Below are 20,999 nucleotides of genomic sequence, written 5' to 3' on the forward strand. Positions count from 1 at the left end.
TTACCCATTTTGTTTACTTTTTCATGCTTTTTCTTCTTAAAAAAACTTCATATCATTTAAAGAGTTAAATATTAAAAAATCGTGACAAGCATTAAAAGACTCTAAGGCAAGCACTAATTAAATCTAAAAAGGTCTTAAACAAAAAAAGGTGATTTACAAACATTTTTTTTCAAAATATTTATTTCAGGTAGAAACTTACATAAAGTTCTTCATACAGGAAGACATCACATGTAAGATAATTAAGTAAAAAATCCTGAGGAATATATACTCGTGTGGCATCAAACTATGAAAAACTGAAAATTATTTTACATTAGATACTTTGATTAAAAATGTTATTCTATTCACGTAACAAGCCCAAACTAGTCCCCAACTAAGAGTTAAAGCTCTTCTCTCTATATCCATACACAGAGCCCTTAGACAAGAATCATGTAAGTTTTCTATCCAGAACTGTCCCCTAAAAATCCATACTCTTTTTAATTTCTGCGATTCTTATGGAAATTATTCAGTGTTTTGTTTGTTTTTCATGAATAGACATTTCTAGGCTGCCACTAGGCGACTTAGACAATTTCACTGTCGCAGAAGCAGACACAGCTCAATGATGCATCTCAGGTTGGGTAAGAGGCATGGGCTGGTTACTAATCTGTATTGGAATTATTTGTCATTTGATCAGCAGAGTGACCGTGCTGAATGCTGAATGTGCTTTGAAAGCTGGCCCTACAGGATAATGACCCCTGTTGATGCAAACCTTCACTTGGTCCTAGAATTCTTTCTCAACAGCATGAGTGCCCTGAAGAAGAGTCACAGAAGAAGTAAAAGCTGAGTTCCTGTCTTGAGCGAGTGCTCACCAGAGGCAGTGAAAGCTGTCCCAATCCCCTGTGCACCCTGGGGAAATGCAGAGTGTCCTGGCATGGCTGTCCCCACGAGCAAGGGTGAGGCGGCTGGGTGCGGAGAGAGGCCCCGTTTACTTGGATGAGGAGCGCTCAGCACTCCCAGGACAGTGGCCGTGGGCGAGGGGACCCTTCCCACCGAGGCCTCCAGATCCCCGTCCCGGGGGGATCAGCTGCTCTCTGCCCTCTGCTCCTGGGCCGCTTTCGGCCTGCTCTGCATCCTGGCACTGAAGGTCAGAGGCCTGGGATTCTTCCTCCTCCTCTTCCTCTGAATCGGATGCATCGTTGTAGAAGTGAATCGTGGCTTGCACTGGGAAACTGGCCAGCACCTTCTCCCCGGAACTCTGCAGATATTCTTGACGCTTTGAAATGGGTAAATAAAGTCTAATATTTAAGAAGCAAGTACACCATTAGTCAACTTGAAACAGCCTTGAACTCCATCTAGAGGCTTCTTCTCCCTAGAAGCTTCTAACTCCCAGTCTTCCCCTCTGATTACCTTTGCTGCACACAGTGGGGTTTTTTAAGTCATCAGAACACAAAATTGCAGGCAGATGGAGAGACTGGTTTGGGACCCCACGCTAGTTCAGAAATGAGCTGTAGTCTGAGTGAACAAATCAGTTCAGACTGACACTCCATGAGGGTGAAAGGAAATCAAAAACTGAGTTCTAAGATTAAGAGGCTCACACCAACCAAATGGAGGGCCTGATGCATCCTGCAGACTGTATGTCCTGTTCAGGGGAGACCCACTCGCCCACCACTCCCAGGTATGGGGCATGGTGTGACCCTCTGGGCTCCAGAGGAAACTTGACTCAGAAACCTTGATCTAGAGAAGCAGCTATTTTTCTGGATGTGGCTATGGACAAGCTGTAGAAGTGGGTCTGTAGCTTCGTCAGAATAGAAAATAGCATCCCTGGCTTCTTGTCCAGTCAAAAGGAAAGAAGAGAAGGAAGGAAGAAGAGAAAGAAGAAGTCTGGAACCTCTAAATCCAGGTTTCGGGGAGGTTAGGATTCCAATTTTACACGGAAATTATTTAAAACACCCTCCATTCTCCCCTTAATCTCTTATCCTTGTGCTTGGCATTCACCAATTTATTTGCATATTTTTGCCTGTGATTGTCTGAGGAACTGGGAAGGATTATCAATTGACCACTGCTTATTTGCAAGGCTGATTTCAGTTTCCCCCAACTCTGAGTAGAGGAGAAAAGCAGGAGAGAAAATGCCCAGCAGTAAGAAATGCATGACAATGTTGAGCTTCCTAAGACTTCCAACCAACCAGCGCTGCTGGCCCTCCAGGGGACATGTGGCCATGTCTGGAGACACTTTGGGCGGCCACAACTGCAGAGAAGCTACTGGTGTGTAGAGGGCAGAGGCCAGGGGTGGTGCTAAACACTCTGCACAACCCCCCTACACCCCCACAGTGACCAATCCAGCCCACAGGGTCAGTAATGCTGAGGTGAGAAATCCCAACAGGCAGAAAAAAAGTGCGTGTGTGTGTGTGTATACATATAAAACAGAAATATAAGCACAGTTTAGTGTTTGGCATATCAGATATGCTGATGTATTGGCAGGAGGATTTGCATTTGTAGTACATCTGGAATTTGCTTTAAAATATTCTAAAAAAACTAAATCCTTGGGAAAGGAGGATAAACGTGATCAGGTCTGTAGAACATGGATAATTATTGAGGCTGATGATGGGCACATGCGGTTCCTCATACTAATCTCCACTTTTGTGTATGTTTGAGACTTTCTGTAATAAAAAGACAAAACAAAGCCGTGTACTCAGTTTGCGCTGCGTGCCTCACCAGTCCCTGCATTTTCAGTGAGTCGGATCTTGGGGACCAGCAGCAGAGTGTCCGTGGGAGGCAGGCCAAGAGGTGCAGGTGACAGCTCACAGGGCAGGAAGGAGGGCGGTGGCTCTCAATCCCTGAAGCGTGTTAGGGTCACCTGGGGAGTCCATAGAAATAGACACCTGGTCTTGTTCCCACAAGTGAGTCGGAGTTCCCAGGGGAGCCACCCAGCCTCGGCATTTTTAAAGCTTCACCAGTGAATCTATGAGGATTAAAGATCACTAGCGTAAGGCATGCTGGGAAAGCTTCCCTTTTCCAAAAAAAATCCCTCTCTCTTTGAATAGTCTGAGGTGCTCTAAATTTCATCTCCAGCAATTAATATCTTTGGGTCTTATTATAGCCAAGGTAACTACTCTGATGAGGGATGGCAGCACAGACTAGGTTCATTTTGCTAAAGGAAATGAGAGATGGAGAGAGAGACTGAGAGAAGCTGGAGAGAGACAGAGAAACAGACAAAAAGCCTGAACATGAGCCACTTGCTTAAAATGGATGAAATGTAAGAGGAAAACATCAGTGGGGTCTGGATCCCCACCAGGACCACGAAAGCACCAAGGAACTGGAGGAAGCTATCATGTGGAGCCTTCCATCCAATCCCTCATTTAGTCAATACACATATTTTTGAAGGTCTACTTTGCTCTAGACAATACACTAACTTATATCCTGGGAAAGAAATAGAAATGGACCTACATATCTAAGTAAATAAGCAGCTATACATATACAATTCATATTCAATTAAATTAACACAAGAAATAACATGTAATAAAAGATATAAACAAGGCATAAAGGACAGAGGCCAATTCCACTTGCATGGGGCAATAATAATAATTGAATAATGTTGGAGAATATTAAATTTTGCACTTTGCTAGAAATGTACATAGTTGAAGACTGTAAAGTGCAGTAATGCTTATATTTAAAGGAAATAATGTATTTCTTACTGTGCAGTCATATGTTACCTTACAGGGTGCTGAAACCCGAAGGCCCCCTTTGATCCAGAAGCCTGCTGGTCACCCGCAGGTTCAAGCTGTAAAGATACACATACAAACCCAGACACAGTCAAGGGGCCTCTATAGTAGTGTCCTGAAACTTTAAGAAATTAAATCTAAGTAGTCTGCACTTGTTAGTATAAATACCAATTTTGGAGATGGCGTAAACACCTTAGCAGTATTTGATAAGCCCCCTCTTACTGTTGTCGGCACTGTCCTGGGCACTGTGAGAGACTCAGAGATGGAAAGACGAGTCTGACACAGACTCAGTTCAGGAGTGTTAAATCTAAGGGGACAGACACACACACAGGTGAGTAACCACACTACAGAGCATCCTGCCGCAAGATGCCAACAACTGTGAGCAGGGAGGAGCAGGAAAGGGTTAAAAGAGGGCCTGGTGGAGACCTTAGTGGCATTTGGGTGTTCAGTTCTGAGACCATTCCTGGTGGAGCAACCATCAGATTCCAATAGTTGGGAAAACAGGAATCCCAGGTTGGGAAGAGGAGCCCGGTGTGGAATGAATGAGCAGCTGTGCTGGTGAAAGGGCTCCAACGGGAAGCTGAGTCCTATTTATAGAACACCTTGAATACCCACTCTGGTTTCATCCCAGAGATGGGTGCTAAAGGCCATTACTGAGTTTAAGCCAGGAGTCTGAGGATCAGATCTGTGTTTTAAGGATCATGTGGCCACTGGTAGTTCATAGGTTGGATTGGGGAGGGAAGGGCTTGGTGGGACTCGGCAAGAGGTGATAAAGATTTTAGCTCATCTAACAAAGATTGGAAGGGAAAGGAAAGTGGGTTCCACGGACACTTCAGTAGCATCAAAAGGCCCTCCACCACTTGAATAGCAAAAAGTGCAGGAGAGGGAAGCTAGTCTGAGCCACTAAGGATGACAATGATGGAGACAAGACGTAGCAGCGAGGTGGGCAGGCTCGTCTGTGCTGTGACATCGCGAGCACAAGGGGGGCAAAGGGATGGTCACACTCTGCCTGTCTGGCGTTGATCCCATTTTGCCTAAACTTCTGAGGGGCTGGACCTCCATGGCCTGAAGTGTAGCCAGATTATCTGAGGGGCTGAAGAGCCAGAAATTGTCACCTGAGCTGAGAGCTCTGAAAGCATTGGTTACTGTGGGAAGTGGGGAGTGGGATGTCATGGGATGGGCAATCCCAGGAAAACCTGAAAGTGAGCTGAAATGGGCTGGGCAGTGGGTCTGAACCCCTGAGTCCTTGGGTCACATGGGGTTTTTTGGGAACCAGATTGGGAATGAGACAAAACCTGCTAGGGCATGACAAGGGAGGGCTCTGGGGCTCGTCACCAATGACCACCATGCCATTCCATCCTGTAGGGTCCCTTGGTGTGTGTGCTGGGGGTAGGGGGCGGGGGGACAAGGGTTGTGAGCAGACATCTAACATCTTTACATTTTACCAACCTGATTTTTACAATATGCTGTGGTCAGCTAAGGGAAACAAAATGAGACTCTTTGGAAAAAAATCTTTTCCATAATGAAGTTCACTGTTTGGAGGTTGCAGGAAGGCTCATCTGTGTTAAGCTGTGTTTGTAGTTACAAAATATCCCTAATTGCTCAGGCTTACCCCACCACTATAAGCAATCCTGGGCTGTCAGAGGCAATTCTACACCCTGTGATAGTAGAGATTCTAATGTGCCAATGCAAACTTTGGTGGACACCCAAAGGCAGTGTTAGACTGTGCAGAGAAACAGCTTCTGTTAAGTAATGACATTTTATCCAGACTATGCAACATACCACCTTCATATGCTGGAAAAACTTTACCCCATAAACATATACAGCTTTAAAAACTTTACACCACAAATACCTGTTCTTATTAAAGATTATTTTCTGATGACAGAAATGCCTAAATATTCACACTTTGAAAATTCAAGGGGACCAGAAATGTGTACTGGCTAAGCACTTTGCTTAAGGTGTGTGTCCTTAAGAGTGAGAGAACAGAACAGAGGATTTCACCAGAGGGTCACCTTCTCCCTAGGCCTGCCTCTGGCCCCGGTAAAGTTCAGGTGTGGGGAGCAGGGAAGATGGAAGGGTGGGACCCAGAGAGCACAGTCCCTGATACCTCCTTCCAGGAAATCCCCTCCTTTGTAGGGCCCCAAGGGGCAAAGAGGGAAATGTAACAGAGGTCAACAAAGCTTTAGACTGTAGCTCATTTTTCCCGGGCAGGGAGGGAGACTTTCCCAAGGGGAGGCAGGTGCACCAAACGGATGCGAATGACTCCGCTGTTCAGGGCACGGGTCCTTGAAGGCCTCCCTCAAAATTCTCCAAGAACACACAACAGGGCTCCGCGGCCAAAAGAACGGGGTTCTCCGGCCTAGTCGGGAGAGGGCGCAGTTGAGCGAAAGTGTTCCCTACCGGCGTGGGGCTGCGCTCACCGCTGACGCTCCTGGGAACCGTGTGCGCTGGGCCTGAGGTGGCCCTCCCATGACCTCTCGGCCCTGCTAACTGGGCTCCGCAAAGAGCTGCCCCACGGGGAGCGGAGCAGCAAGCGCTGCAGCTTCCATGGAACACCCACCTTCAACCCCCGTAAATAATCCATAGACACATGGCTTTTCCCAGTGTACTATGCCGATGATCAACTAGAAAGTTGTTACAGCTTCACATTTTTCTGCAAGTAATCATTTATCTCACAAAGGGCCTTCTCATCACAATAGCAAAAAACCCACCTGCCTAATATAAGAAGGTGTGCTAGTATTTTTATTCTTGCAACAACTGATAAGATCTATATAATTTCATTTAAAAGAAAATGGGGTACTTGTAAATTTCGATATATTCTCTCTCCCAAGCACCTTTAAATCTTACATTTAAGAACTTAAGTTTGAATGCAAACGAAGGAATTACTTTCCATTATTTAGATATTGTATGTATTTAAGAGTAAGTGGGCTACAAAATCATAACCCTTGTTCATTGATAGAGATTTTATTTGCTTCATTCTTTAAATAATAGTAACTGAATTAAAACTCCCATTATTAAGACAAATTTAATAGTCTCAGAATCAAAATATGGTGAAAAGCCTGCTTTCCCATGCTTGAGTTTCTTATCATATTACAAATAATTACACACTAAGCCATATGCCACATGTGTTATGTAAGTTAAATGCATGGTCCTTCCCAGACTGATGAGCTCTTCAGCATTTTAACAGTCATTAATTTTCACTTTAAAATATAACAGAAGAAAGGTAAATTCTATGAAGTCATTACTTCAGTAAGTATAAAGTAATTTAGTTAACTATCAAGGAAACAAAAGAATAATGGTGGTGATTAATCTTCACCCACAAAGCCCTCAGCTGGAGTGTATTTGCTCAAACAACATGAGTGACCCCAGGAGTGATGGCAGAGGAGCCGAAAGTGTTTCAGAAAAGGCCAGACAGGGGGTGTGGGCTCTTAACCACACCTTCTGGGTATCCCAGACTGGTCTCTGCCTTTATTTGCACTGTGGCACCAGCCCCCTGTTAATGGCACACTCAGCTTTTCTGTAAGGGAGGAGGGGCATCAGGCAGCATTCTTCCCTCCTCTCTCCACCTGCTGGTTTGCAGGAAAAAAAAAAAAACACAAAAAAACATGGAAGAAATCTCATAATGCCCTTGAAACAACTGTGCCATAGTGGCTTTGCTATTCAAGAAAGGAGAAGCTCTTAGAGCCCAGTCTATATGTGACCCAGGGCTCATCAACACTAGGCCCCTCCCAGACCCTGAGGCACTTCTGCACTCCATGACCAAGGGAGAGACAGGCTCAAAAGGCTTTCCTAGGCCCTTTATTTTAGAGATGGTGTCACTTTCTGGCTGAACTGGCTGGTACAACACCCACCTTAACCTTACCAGGTATCCTTACCGGGCTCCCACTTGTGGTCAGCTCAGCATCGCGGGGTGTCAGGGTCCAAGGTCTCCATGGTGCAAGGCTGGAACGGCAGGGGCCAAGAGTGAGCCGGGTTTCCTGCTGTCTTAAAATGATATCATAAAAGTTATTCTTATCAATTCTAATGTCTGCTTGAAGGTCGCTCCCAGAATGTTCTCCCAAGGTCTGTCTGTGGATAAACCAGTGCCATTTGTGTTTATTTTCTCCGACCACATTCCCAGTTCTCTGCCTTCACTGGGCCTTGAGAAGTCCCAAATGTGATACAATAATCCGGGAACACATTCCCGGAGGCATTTCTCTCCCCAGCAGGCTGGATTCTTCAATTCAGATTCCCCACTGTGGCTGGCTGCTTTGTGGCTCAGTAATCTTCAACCACACCACCTGAGCTCTGGAAGGATTTTGACTCTGCAGAGAAGATTCCACTGTGTTCTACGATGTAAAAATGGGGAATTGGTTTCTCCTTTCTGGCTGCCTCGCCACGCGGCCCCTTTCACATCTCCATGACTTTGATTTTAACTTTACTACCTTAAAAAGGGCTGGTGCCCAAGGACCGGGAACTCTGAACAAAAGCGCAAAGCAAAGACTGTCACCAAGAGTGTGACAGGCAACGTGAGGGGATCGCCTGCAAGGCTCACTGAGGGGCCCGAAAGCTCCACGTTCCCAGCCCGGTGATTTTCAAATCTATAAACCGGAGCGTTGGTGCATTTCCTTGCGGGCACCTCCGGGCCTCCTCACTTCAGACTGTGCGCTGGAAGCGAGGCAGAGGACTCTGCGTCCCTGTCTCTGGCTAAGGAGCTGGCTCGACGTCACCGTCGGCTCCGGGCCTGAGCCCGGGTTCCAGGACACCGCGCCCCGGAGCATCCCGCTTCGATTCCCGCACTGACGCGTGCAGCGGGGCCCCGGGGACACCTCACCTCTCCGGCTCGCGCGGCTGCGGCGATGGCCTCCGGGGACCGTCCGCGGGGCAGTGACAGACGTGCCCCCGCTCGTCCCGGGCTCCGGCCGCCGCCTCGGGTCGCATGGTGACCGCGGAGCTCGCAGCCCTCCAGCCGCGCTGGCGACTCGGCGGCGCCCTGACCACTCGGGGGAGGGCGCTCACCTACCCGTGCGCGGAGCGCCAGGTTTAAACACCGGGGCGCGGCGGGCGGGGACTCGGGAAACCGGGGAGGGGGCGGGGAGGGCGCAGGGGAAGTTTCGGGAGGTGGGCAGGGGAAGCCGGGGAGGGGAGGGCAGCTCCAGGAGGAGCGCCTCGGGGGCGAGGGCGGGGGCACGTCCCCGGGACGCGGGTGAGGAGGGGACAAAGGATAGCCAGGGAGGGTCGCCAGGGCCGGGGGCGCGGAAGCCCCGGAGGGGACGGCGGGAAGTGACACGGGAGGCCCGGGCACGAGGACACGTGGGCGTTTCCGTGGGGCGATCGCCGCTGCAGGAGAGGAGGGGTCCCTGGCTTCCTCCCGCCCCTCTGGGTCCCTTGCGGCCTTCGGGGTTCTGTTCCTTCGCGACCACCTAGGTCCCCGGCTTTCCGCAGAATCTCACGTCCATCACTCTAAGGCGGCCACGGGGCTGGGGGTCGGCTGCAGCAGCCTGGGGGCCGCGAGGACCCGCGCTGCCTTGGGTGCTGGTCCGCAGGCGCCGGACGCCCCGACGGTGGCGTTCGCAGGGGCGGAAGACCCGCGGAGCGGAGAGCGAGATGAGAGCGCCCTGCCCACCTTAGGAGGCTTTGGGAGACCACCTGGCTTTTTATGCGGGCGGGTGGGATTCCTCTCTGTTAGCCCCGGGACCAGTTTAGAAAGCACCTGATGAGCCCGGTCAGTGCCCGTGCGAACCCTGGGGACACTTCCCCCGGCTTCAGGCCTCGCGTGGAGCGCAGGGCCAGGTGGGTCTGGCAAGGCGACAGAGTACTTAAAGCGGAGCTGAACTTAGCGTATCCCTCACCCCTCCAAATAGGATGAGCTCGTCAGTGCCCTTCTGACGCTGCATTGGATAATTGAGTTTTCTCTATGTGATTTAAATTAATGCATAAAAAAATCAAAGAACTCCAGAGATTTAAATGTTTCCACTTTTTTTCCTTTAAGAACAACAGATTTTGACAATAATTAAACCTAATGAAAGCGAGAAGAGGGGAAATTAAGAAATAACCTTACTATATAAAATTTCATACAAATTATTTTTTAAAAAGACATGGAGTATAATGGAGGCGTAGGAGAAGGCAAACAACATCAACAGACAACATTGCAACAACATATTTAATCTACCAACCCAGAAAGATTTTATGAAGGAACAGTGGGCAACGGGTATGGGTGCCTTAAAACAGGTGTCTTCCTGGTAGCTTCTGGCAATGTAATCAAGGTACCTTTCTGAAAAAGTATGACAACATGTATCATGTAGCTTAAAAATGGTCACCTCTTGGTCCAGTAAGCTTACTCCTGTGTCTATATTAAAGATATATTTAATTACAGAGAAGAGTTCAGTGTAGTGTTATTTATAGTGCTGAAAAATATGTCCAAAAATATGGCAATTATTAAATAATGGTGGAATATCATGCAACTAACAAAAATGTTCACTGAATTTTAAAAGCCTGGGGAAAATATGTGTAACATTAAAAGAATGAAATTGTATGCATAGGATCTACATTGTATACACAGGCTACAAAATGACAAAGCAGAAGTGATCCCTGAGTGCTGGGATTACTAAAGATTTAAAACAAAAAAAATCATTTCCGAATTTTTAACAGTGAACATATATTACTTTTTATAGGGTAAAATATGCATAACATAAAATTTACCATTTTAAACATTTTCAGATGTGGTTCAGTGGCATTAAGGTCTCATATTAGTGCCGCCATCACCACCATCCATCTCCAGAACTTTTTCATCATCCCAAACTGAAACTGTGTCCCCAAGTAATACTAACTCCCCAGCCCCTTCTCCTCAGTCCCTGGCAAGCACCATTCTACTTTCTGTCTCCAAAGATTTGACTATTGTAGGGACCTTAGATGATTGGGATCATTTACCCTTTTCTGGAGCATATATTAATTTTGTAAGTTACCCTAGCCCTGCAAATAGGCATTATTGTCATTTTACAGATTAAGAAACTGAGGTAGAGGGGTTAAGTAACTGGTGCAAAGTCAGCATCTAGCTACAGGGCTGGGACTCATGTTCCTGCTGGGTACATGAGCTTTGGAAACTGCATGCCACTAACTAAATTATAAATTTAAAGGTCAAAAATAATAAGTCAATTTAAAAAAATAATAAATTTAAAGGGCCAAATGTAGCCAAGCCAGCATCTGCGCACAGTAAGCACTCAGTTTTGTCTTTTGTTTTGCTTTTCCTTCTGCCAAGCACATATAAAACCCCATGGCCAAAGCTGGGACAATTTGAGCAATAAAATAAGTAGTTGGGATTATAACCCATCATATACAATAAGTATCAACGGATTCATACTGATATCAATAAATATTGAATGAATGAATAAATGGGGAGAAGAGGCAAGTCTCCTTAGTAGAAGAGTTCCAAATAATTTATGTAGATAAGCAGATATTCTACCCTCAAGGAGGCGGAGTGTAATTCTGCAAACCATAATTAAAATGAGTAACTATGCATGTTTTTGGTGAAAATAGATTGAATGAGAAATAAATTCATTGGTAATATAGAATGAAAGTTTTTTTCTTAAGTTATTCTTTCTGCAGGTAGAGGAAGTAAAATAAAGATAATTAAAATTTTAATTTAAAATGAATTAAACAAATCAATTGCTATTGACGTAATTGAGAATTCAAAGGGCTCTTGTGCTATCAAGTACATTGTAAATATTTCTTAACTTTAACTTTTTTGGGTATAGGGAAGATCTTTATGATAGAGGAAGCAATTTGGCAAGGGGTATAGAAATTTTGAGAAACTTAAATAGGCCTATGGATTATAAACTGGGAAAAATTGCATAATGTCATGTGTGAATTCCTGCCCAGGATATGATGTGGAAAAGAGATAAAATTGAGATTCTTCTCCTTGTTCTGCTCTCTCTTTAATTAAAAATTCTTTTTCATAGATTGACTTTCAGTTGTTGCTTAGAAACAAAGAGTAAAGATGTTAACCCTCAGGGTTTCCGGCTTGCCCAGGAGGAGGATACCAAAGTCAAAACATCTAAGAGGGCAGAATATTTTTACATAAACAGTGTTGAAGACAAGCAGGGAAATGACTATTTCCTTTCCTTCTGTTTAGGCAGACCCCATTTCCTGTTACCCACTCCACAAAGTGCTCCGTAACTCTGCAAGCTGATTTAGAAGCTACAAGATGTTATTGCTATTAATGTTATTATTTTCTAAAAGATTTTTTTGGAAACAAGTCTATTTGTTCCATGAGAATAAGATATATTTGGGCATTTTGTTTTTAAAAATTAATTTTTATTTTAAAAATCTGGTCAGATATAAAGTTTACCATTTTAACCATTTTTAAGAATATAGTTCAGTGGCATTCACTACCTTCACATTGTTGTGCAGCCATCACCACCATCCATCTCCAGAACTTTCCATCATCCTAAACTGAAACTCTGTCCCCATTAACACTAACTCCTATTTCCCCCTTCCTCTGTGCCTAGTAACCTCCATTATACTTTCTGTTCTATGAGTTCCATTATTCTAGGCACATCATAAAAGTGGAATCATGTAGTTTTTGTCCTTTCATGTCTCTTATTTAAGTTAGCAAAGTGTCCTCAAGTTTCATCTGTGTTGAAGCATGTGTCAGAACCTCCTTTTCAAGGCCAAATAATATTCCAATGTATGGATTGACCACTTTAGTTTATCCAGTCATCTGTGGATGGATGTTGGGATTGCTTCAGCTTTTTGGCTATTGTAACTAATATTGCTACGAATAGCACTCATATGAGTCCCTCATTTCAATTTTTTTGTGTATATGCTCAGAAATGGAATGGTTAAATAAACTATCTTTGGTTTTGAATTCTTATTTTAAGGCTGGAGTTTGCTTTTGAAAAAAAAATTTAAATATGAAATTTGTATTCAAGGTGTAAAAAGGGAAAATTACAAATGTGTCGTAACCAAGCTTTTCTCTGTGACTGTGGAAGTCCATAGCTTAACCATATGATGACTGACTTGTAGAGAGTAGAACCATATCTAGATACTCCCTACATCACAGCCAGGACTATAGCAGTGGCTACAAGACCCTACCTGATTCTCCTCCACCCCCTTTACCTGTCAGATCTCATCTACTGCTCTCCCCTCCATTATTCACACCAGAGCCTCATGCCTCTGGACTGTTCGTGGACCAGGAATGTCCCAGACACACTGGCCTCTTGGGATCTCCATTTGAAACGCCATTCTCCATGTAGCTGCACAGCTCCCCGCACCTTCTTCAAATCTTCACTCAAGTGTCCCCTGAGGATGACACCTTCCCTGGACACCTGCTTAAAGCTTCCCTCTCTCTCCTCTGTCTCTCTCCCTCTCACATATTACCTCGGCATTATCTACCCTCCTTCCTTTCCTACCTCCCTACTTAATTTTTCTCCATAGTACCTCTCACATTTAACATATTTATTTATTGTCTGCCCCTCTCACTAGCATGTCAGCTCCATGGAAGAAAAGCTTTTGTGTGTTTATTCACTGCTGTATTCTGGTGCTTAGAACAGCACCTGACACCTAGTAGATGCCCAGAAGGTGTTGGGGAGTGTGTAGCTTGACCACAGTTAGCTGCAGAAGAAAATGAAGTACTTTGGAGTTGTCCAGTGTAATTATGGACTTTGACCTAACAGTCAAAATGAGAGAATATGGAAAGCAGAATGTTTTATTCACAGGTGACACATGATAAACAGCAGTATCTGACTTCAAGCTGTCCTGAAAATAAGCAGGACAGTATTCCTGTAGAGGGTTGAATAGTGGCCCCCCAAAAGGTATGTCCTAACCAGAACCATTGAGTGTGACCTTACTTAGAAAAGGGGTCTTTGCACATGTAACTAAGGTAAGGATCTCTAGAGATCATTCTGGATTTAGAGTGAACCTAAGTCCAATGACAGGTATCCTCACAAGAGATATTATAAGAGAAAGGCAGAAGGAGATGTGAAACACAGAAACACCCAGAGAAGGAGAGACTGGAATTACACATGCACGAGACAAGCAATGGGGTGGATTGCTGGCAGCCTTTGGAGGCTGGGAGGGAGGTATGCAGTGGATTTGTCCTGAGGCCCTCTGGGAGGAAACCATCCTGGGGTCACCTTGATTTTAGACTTCTGAAATCCGGGACTGTGAGGGAGTACAGTAACTTTCTCTTATTTTAAGCCACCCAGTTTGTGGTAATTTGTTAGAGCAGCCATAGAAAACTAATACATCCCCCATAGTCATATCTAGACTGGTCCCTGAGTTTATCACTGTAATGAGACTCAGTCTTCTAGTTGTGTCAACAGGAGGACAAAGAAGTCCTTATTAGTTATGGATTGCCTGGTCATCTGCAGTGCTGTCTGGAAAAAAAAAAGTCCAAGTAGTATCAGAGAAGCCAGAACCCCAGATCCCAGGGTTAGAAGTGACCTGCGGTGTCATTCCTTGGTCCTCCTCACTTCTCAGATGAGACAACAGAAGCTCAGGAAATGATTTGCCTACTGCGTAAATACAGCTAATGTCATAACAGTAGCTGTGATAAACACTTATTGAACATTTACTATGCACCAGGCCCTATGTTATGGATGATAATTCACTCAGTCCTCACAAACTTATAAGGGAGAGAGTGATATTATCCATATTTTCCAGATGACTTGTGGAATTCAAGTCATGGAGAAGTTAAATCATCACTTCAAGATCACCAAGGAAATCAGGGCCAGGACGTGAACCCAGGCAGGCTCCCTCCAGCCTCCCTCTGAGGCTCAGCAAGCAGAGCCCCCTCTGTCACCTGTTGGAACTGGCCTCACTTTACAGTCACACTGGCTTCCTAGGAGGCTGTCCATAATGAAAGATACATTGTGCTGTAAGGGGAAAGCATTGCAGCAGTGGGTCCTGTTGTTCATTCTCAGGGGAAATCCTTCGGGCTCTGGGGCACACTGAAATTCTGCTTCTGTTCGGAGAAGTTGAAATTCAGACCCTCCCTGTATCCTCTGCCTCTCTGGGCTTTTGTGTTGTTGAAAGTGAAGACACTTTTCCACGTATATACAGCTCAATGAAGCTAGGAGAGGTACGGAGAACATGAGGAGGAAAAAGCATAGTCCTAGGCATCTATGGCTCCTGGAAATATACAAGGATTTTCTTCTAACCTTTGAAATAAAGACAAGTAAACTTGGCTCAGCTCACTGCCGGTTCTCTCTGAGGAAGAGTAAGGAGACTTCCCACATACTGGATGTAGCCTTTTTAAACTAAGTGTTTGCAGCCTTCTGCGTGGTCTTCGATGGTCAGCTGTCAGGTGGGCCAGGGCTCACCTAGAACAGGCACCAGACCATTACTTCCCCAGGCTGGTGAAACCCCCAAGGACTGGCATGGTGGGCCTATAGATGCACATGGACATGGGGCTCTGTCCCAAAGGACAAGACCCTGAAACCACCACACAGCTCGCTGATATGAGCAGATTATACCTGAAAGCTTACTTATCTGTTGGAATGCATGCAGCCTGAATGAATACTCTGTTTGGCTCCAATCCTTCCTGATGTCCCCATTGCCTGTTCTGGCCCTGCCCCTGCCCTGGACTTCAGCCCCGCTCCTCTGATCTGACTGACTTTGCACCTCTCCTTTGCTCTTTCCTACAGACATTGTCACACATTCACCACTGGGCTCATTCTCCATCTGGGGGCACCAGGACTTTGCCACACCACCTGTCTCTAGCCCCTGGGATCCCACAGCAAGACCAGCTACATGCCAGCTGGGCCTGGCCTGGCTCTCCAGGAATGGGACTGTCTGAGAGCCTTCACAGTTTCCCTGAACCCACTATGATGACCTTTTCTTGTCCTGGCTACATGGGGTGGCAGGCATGGTCCAATCAGGACCCCATGAAAAGGTGTTTGTTGTGGGCTGAATTGTGTCCCCTCCAAATCCATATGTGGAAGTCCTAACTCCTGGGACCTCAGAACATAACTACATTTTGAGATTGGGTTTTTAAAGAAGTATTTAAGGCCAAAAGAGGTCATACGTATGAGCTCTAATCCAGCATGACCGGTGTGTCTGGATAAGTAGAGGAGATTGGACACAGACACACAGAAGGACGACCCTGTGAAGACATAGGGAGAAGACGGCCATCTACAAGCCAAGGAGAGAGGCTTCAGAAGGACCTCACCTGCCCATATTTTGATCTCAGACCTCAAGTCTCCAGAACCATTTCCATAAGGAAATTAATTCCTGTTGTTTAAGTCATTCAGTCTGCGGTACTTTGTTATGGCAAACCTAGCAAATGAATGCAGGGCATTTGGCATCTCTCCTTGCCCTGGGCTCTTTGGGGCCATTTGTCCTGAGCCATTGTCCATCTGCCTTTCCCAACAATTCCTGGGAAATGACCCTGCTCATTTCCTGCCCATGGCCTTATTTCATCCTTGGCTGGGTGTTCCTAGAACAGATGCCTGGTACATAGTTGACACTCAATAAATGCATTTTAAATGAACAAAGCTTATCACTTAAAACATTTGTCTACTCAAGTACAGTGGAATTGTATTCTTCACTTGTATGCCCAGAACCAGAACAAGCTCTGTGTACTAGAGTGATATGTTTGGCTGTGCTTTAGAGACTCCAAATAACAGTGATTCACACAAGGCAGAAATTGATTCTTCACATAGCAATCTGGAAGGAGGTAGTCCGGAGCTGGTAGGCAGCCCCGCTCAGTTAGCTTGTGCAGGATCCGGGCTCCTTCTACCTTGTTTCTCCACCTTCCCCAGGTGCTGGCTTCATCTTCATGATCCAAAGTGGTTTCTCACTATGTCCATGTTCCAAGGAGCAGGGTGGAGACAGGGAAGGGAAAGGCATCCCCTTCTCTTTCAGGATAACACCCAAATGTTGCACGCATCATTTTTACTCACATCCTATTGTGAATTTGGTCACACGCCCACACTTAACTGCGAGAGAGGCTGGGAAGGATAGTCATTATTCTGGACTACCATATATCCAGCTGAAAATTCTGTTTTGTGGAAGAAGAAGAGAATAATGATTACTCCACATCGCTAATTATCAGAGAAATGCAAATTAAAACCACAATGAGGTATCACTTCACACCAGTAAGGATGGCCACCATCCAAAAGACAAACAACAACAAATGTTGTGGAGAAAGGGGAACCCTCCTACACTGCTGGTGGGAATGTAAATTAGTTCAACCATTGTGGAAAGCAGTATGGAGGTTCCTCAAAATGCTCAAAATAGACTTACCATTTGACCCAGGAATTCCACTCCTAGGAATTTACCCTAAGAACGCAGCACTCAAGTTTGAAAAAGACAGATGCACTCCTATGTTTATCGCAGCACTATTAACAATAGCCAAGAACTGGAAGCAACCTAAGTGTCCATCAGTAGATGAATGGATAAAGATGTGGTACATATACACAATAGAATATTACTCAGCCATAAGAAGAAAACAAATCCTACCATTTGCAACAACATGGATGGAGCTAGAGGGTATTATGCTCAGTGAAATAAGTCAAGCGGAGAAAGAGAAATACCAAATGATTTCACTCATCTGTGGAGTATAAGAACAAAGGAAAAACTGAAGGAACAAAACAGCAGCAGAATCACAGAACCCAACAGTGGACTAACAGGTACCAAAGGGAAAGGGACTGGGGAGGATGGGTGGGTAGGGAGGGATAAGGGGGGGGAGAAGAAAGAGGGTATTCCCCTATGATTAGCATGCATAATGGGGAGGTGGGAGAAAGGGGAGGGCTGTGCAAGCAGAGAAGACAAGTAGTGATTCTACAACATTTTGCTATGCTGATGGACAGTGCTGTAAAGGGGTTGGTGGGGGGGTCCTGGTATAGGGGAGAGCCTAGTAAACATAATATTCTTCATGTAATTGTAGATTAATGAAAACAAAAAAAAAAGAAAGAAAAGGGGGATTACTCTCTGATAGGATAACACTAACTGTAAATCAACAATTAATGCATGCTTTAAATATACTTAATTTTGATCATTTAAAGGGTGTCAGATGATCAGCTATTCTGATACATTTTTCTGATAATATTCCTTTCTCTTAAAAAAAAAAAAGCAGTTCCTGTGTGGTGATCTCCAATAAGTTCTTCACAATGGTATAAAGGGCATATCAAAGTGTGGGCAAAGGGTTTGTTTGTGTTTATACAGAGGATCAAAGCCTAATTTGGCTACCCAGAAAACGAATTAAGATACGATATGAAGAAGAACTTCCAACATCGACATTCTCTGAAAGAGTCATTTCAGAAGAGGATCATCAAAAAACTGCAACAAATATCCTAGCACTGTTGCAGTTGTAGCTGCATTCATCCTGGACTTGCCATTGGAATGAAGAAGGAGATATCTAAGCTGGCCTGTGCATACAGTAAAACAACAAATTTGACTAGATCTATACTGTCGGACCTCAACCAAGAATTAGGAGAAGTGCAAGTTGAAGCGCTCCACAATATTGCGATTATAGACTATCTACTGTTAAAAGAACATATGGGATGTGAACAGTTCCCAGGAATGTGTTGTTTTAATTTGTCTGATTTTTCTCAAACTATTCAAATTCAGTTAGACAATATCCATCATATCATTGATAAGTTTTCACAAATGCTTAGGGTACCTAACTGGTTTTTTTGGTTTCACTGGAGATGGCTGGTAATTGTAGGTCTGCTTTGGTTATGTAGCTGTATTCCTATTATGTTAATATGTGTATGCAATTTAATTAGTAGTTTAAAACCTATACATGCTTATGTTACTCTACAAGAAGATATGTCAAAGAAATAATCAATCTTCCCATGTTTTCTTCCGTCTGCTACCTCTATAGCTTTACTTCTTCCTAATTACAACCCTAAAGTAGAATTCATGCCTCATATCGAAATTACCGAGTATCATAATTCTTCCAAGTGGTAAAGATACCTCAAGACAAATGCTGGGCATAGAAGCCACAGGGCATAAATCTGCAAAGAAGTAAAAAGCTAACCTTTTCAAATAATATTGCTTCTCTCTCACTTACCAACTTTACATTTTCCTGTATGGCCCCCAGAAGATGACTGGTTAGCCAGAGATGGGTAAGATTCCTTAAGGGAGGAACAACCTAAGACAGGCACAGTTGCAGGGGGGCCATCAGTTGAGAAATTGGGGATCAACAGAGGTGAGGCTTAGAACCTCACCCCCCCTGTTTTGAGAGAAATCTTCTGCATCCATGGATGTTTTGTTGCCCTTGTCTAGCTTGGATTAATACTTAGTCTATAGGCACACACCTGATCATCTGCATTTGCCCTCTTACAGCACTAAACTATGTTTTCTACCTTTATCTTGCATCTACCTACCACTTCAGCATTTTATTTAAAAAAAATAATAATAATAAGGGAGATATGTGGGATTCACATATAAATCAAGTATAAAAATTAAACAAATATTCATATTTGACCTGATTGCTTATAGTTCATAATGCGTGATCAAAACCGAAAGTTTCTGTGATGACTGCCCTTGCACTGTTCACCATGTAAGAACTTATTCACTATGTAAGAATTTGTTCACCATGTAAGAACTTGTTCGTTATGCTTCAGAAGATTGGAGACTATTGAGAATTAGGCTTGGGGTTGATTAATGATTGTGCATTGAGTCCCCTATACAGAATTTTATTGTTGTTAACAACCATTTGATCCATAAATATGAGAGATGCCCTCTCAAAAAAAAAATAGAATAATGATTACTAAGACACAGCTAGAAATCTTTGCCATCCCATGTCTCATAATAGATGCTCAATAAATATTTGCTGAATGAGTGGAATATTATCAATGAAGAATACATGAATGTAATAATAACATTCTAGAGGCCAATGAGGAACTTTATTGTGAAAAATACACATTGTAAGTTTTTATTAATGCAAGTTGGAATAGTTACCATATATAAAGCCAGTGATTTTCAGTAAACGCACAGAAAATGTTGCTAGACTTTGTAACCTGAAGAAACAACTCAAAAATGTATGCCTAACATAAGGATATAGAGGAGAAAACCCTCAAACTAGCTAGCACATATTTCAGGAAGCTGAAACATACATTTTGGTGTCAATGGAAATTCCAAATACAGATCAAAATAAAGTTCTAAAATGTAAGCAGCCTTAAGCAGTATTTCATATGCCAAAAACAATTAGAGTAAATATAATCATATGGCAAAAATAATATCTACAACTATTACCCATTTATTTCAAAGAGCGCTTGAGATGTAAGAAGTCTAGGGAGAATTTTTCTTTTTAGATCTTTCTCAAAAACCTCTGTCTCCAGTCCCATTGCTATTACTGGTCAGTTCTCATCATCTCACACCAGAATAGAGCCACACCTTCCCCATTAGGGTCTCTCTTCCGTCTGATCTAGACTGTGCACTGCCTTGAATGAGTTTCCCTGATGCTATGTTGGAGGTTCGGAACCTGAGGATTCGCTGATCAATTGCTAACCTCTTTGTGGTGCACTCTCCCACCTCCACAGTCACCCGTTATTCAATGTACCCAATTCCCTCCTCTCTCTCAAACACCTGTGGTCTCAATACTCTCCTTACTCATTTTTCAATTTCAGTTTATTAGTAAATCATGTGTTCACATGGTTCAAAAGTAACACAGCATAAAAAAATGACAGGGGACTGTCACTTTCTTGGTCCTTTGGAGAGTTACCCGGCAGGACAGTTGGAGGAATTAAAAAGTCCACTTCCCTACCCTGCTCCTGTTCACTCCATCCCCGTCCCCAATGAACCTTGTGCATGCCTCAGTGTTTTCTATGCAAATATAAACAAATACACTTCTGTTGTCAGCCCCCCTGCCTTTTACACAAAAGGTAGATTACTGTATTTCTATTTCTATATCAATGCACAGAGAACTTTCTTTTTTTAAAAATACTATGCAGTGTTTCAGTATATTGAGTACCAACATTTATTTACCTGTCCCTACCTGATGGACACTTAGGTGGTTTCCAACCTTCTGTTATTACAGTGACTAAGTGAATAGCCTTATACGTACATACACCATTTTGTACATACATGACTATATGTGCAGGGTAAGTTCTTGGAAGTGGTGCCTGAGTTTTTCACCATGACACTACCCCCTCTGTCCTTTTGAACCACCTATGGGCCTATGCCTCCATGCCAGGGGACTGTCACTTTCTTGGTCCCTTGGAGAGATTTACCGCACAGGACAGTTGGAGGAATTAGTATACTGTATGCATGACTCATGGGACATGATGAACACGGCTTTATATTCTGTGTTCTCTTTAAATGGACATTATCTTTACCTGCTCCAGATGAAAACTCTTAGGCTGTATTAATTTCCCA

The 20,999-nt window shown here is 44.1% G+C and overlaps 1 protein-coding gene across 1 annotated transcript; it reads right to left on the reverse strand.

The window, feature by feature from the left end:
* Positions 1-189: 189 nt before the first annotated feature.
* On the reverse strand, positions 190-8,745 carry RIPPLY3 (ripply transcriptional repressor 3). The gene is given in 5 exon segments (XM_017655170.3): positions 190-1,086; positions 1,088-1,271; positions 3,687-3,754; positions 7,571-7,637; positions 8,509-8,745. Coding segments are annotated over 5 exon segments (456 nt in total). The 5' UTR covers positions 8,616-8,745; the 3' UTR covers positions 190-1,056.
* Positions 8,746-20,999: the final 12,254 nt, after the last annotated feature.

The sequence above is a fragment of the Manis javanica genome, chromosome 3 (genome assembly GCF_040802235.1).
Source record: "Manis javanica isolate MJ-LG chromosome 3, MJ_LKY, whole genome shotgun sequence".
Lineage (NCBI taxonomy): Eukaryota > Metazoa > Chordata > Mammalia > Pholidota > Manidae > Manis > Manis javanica.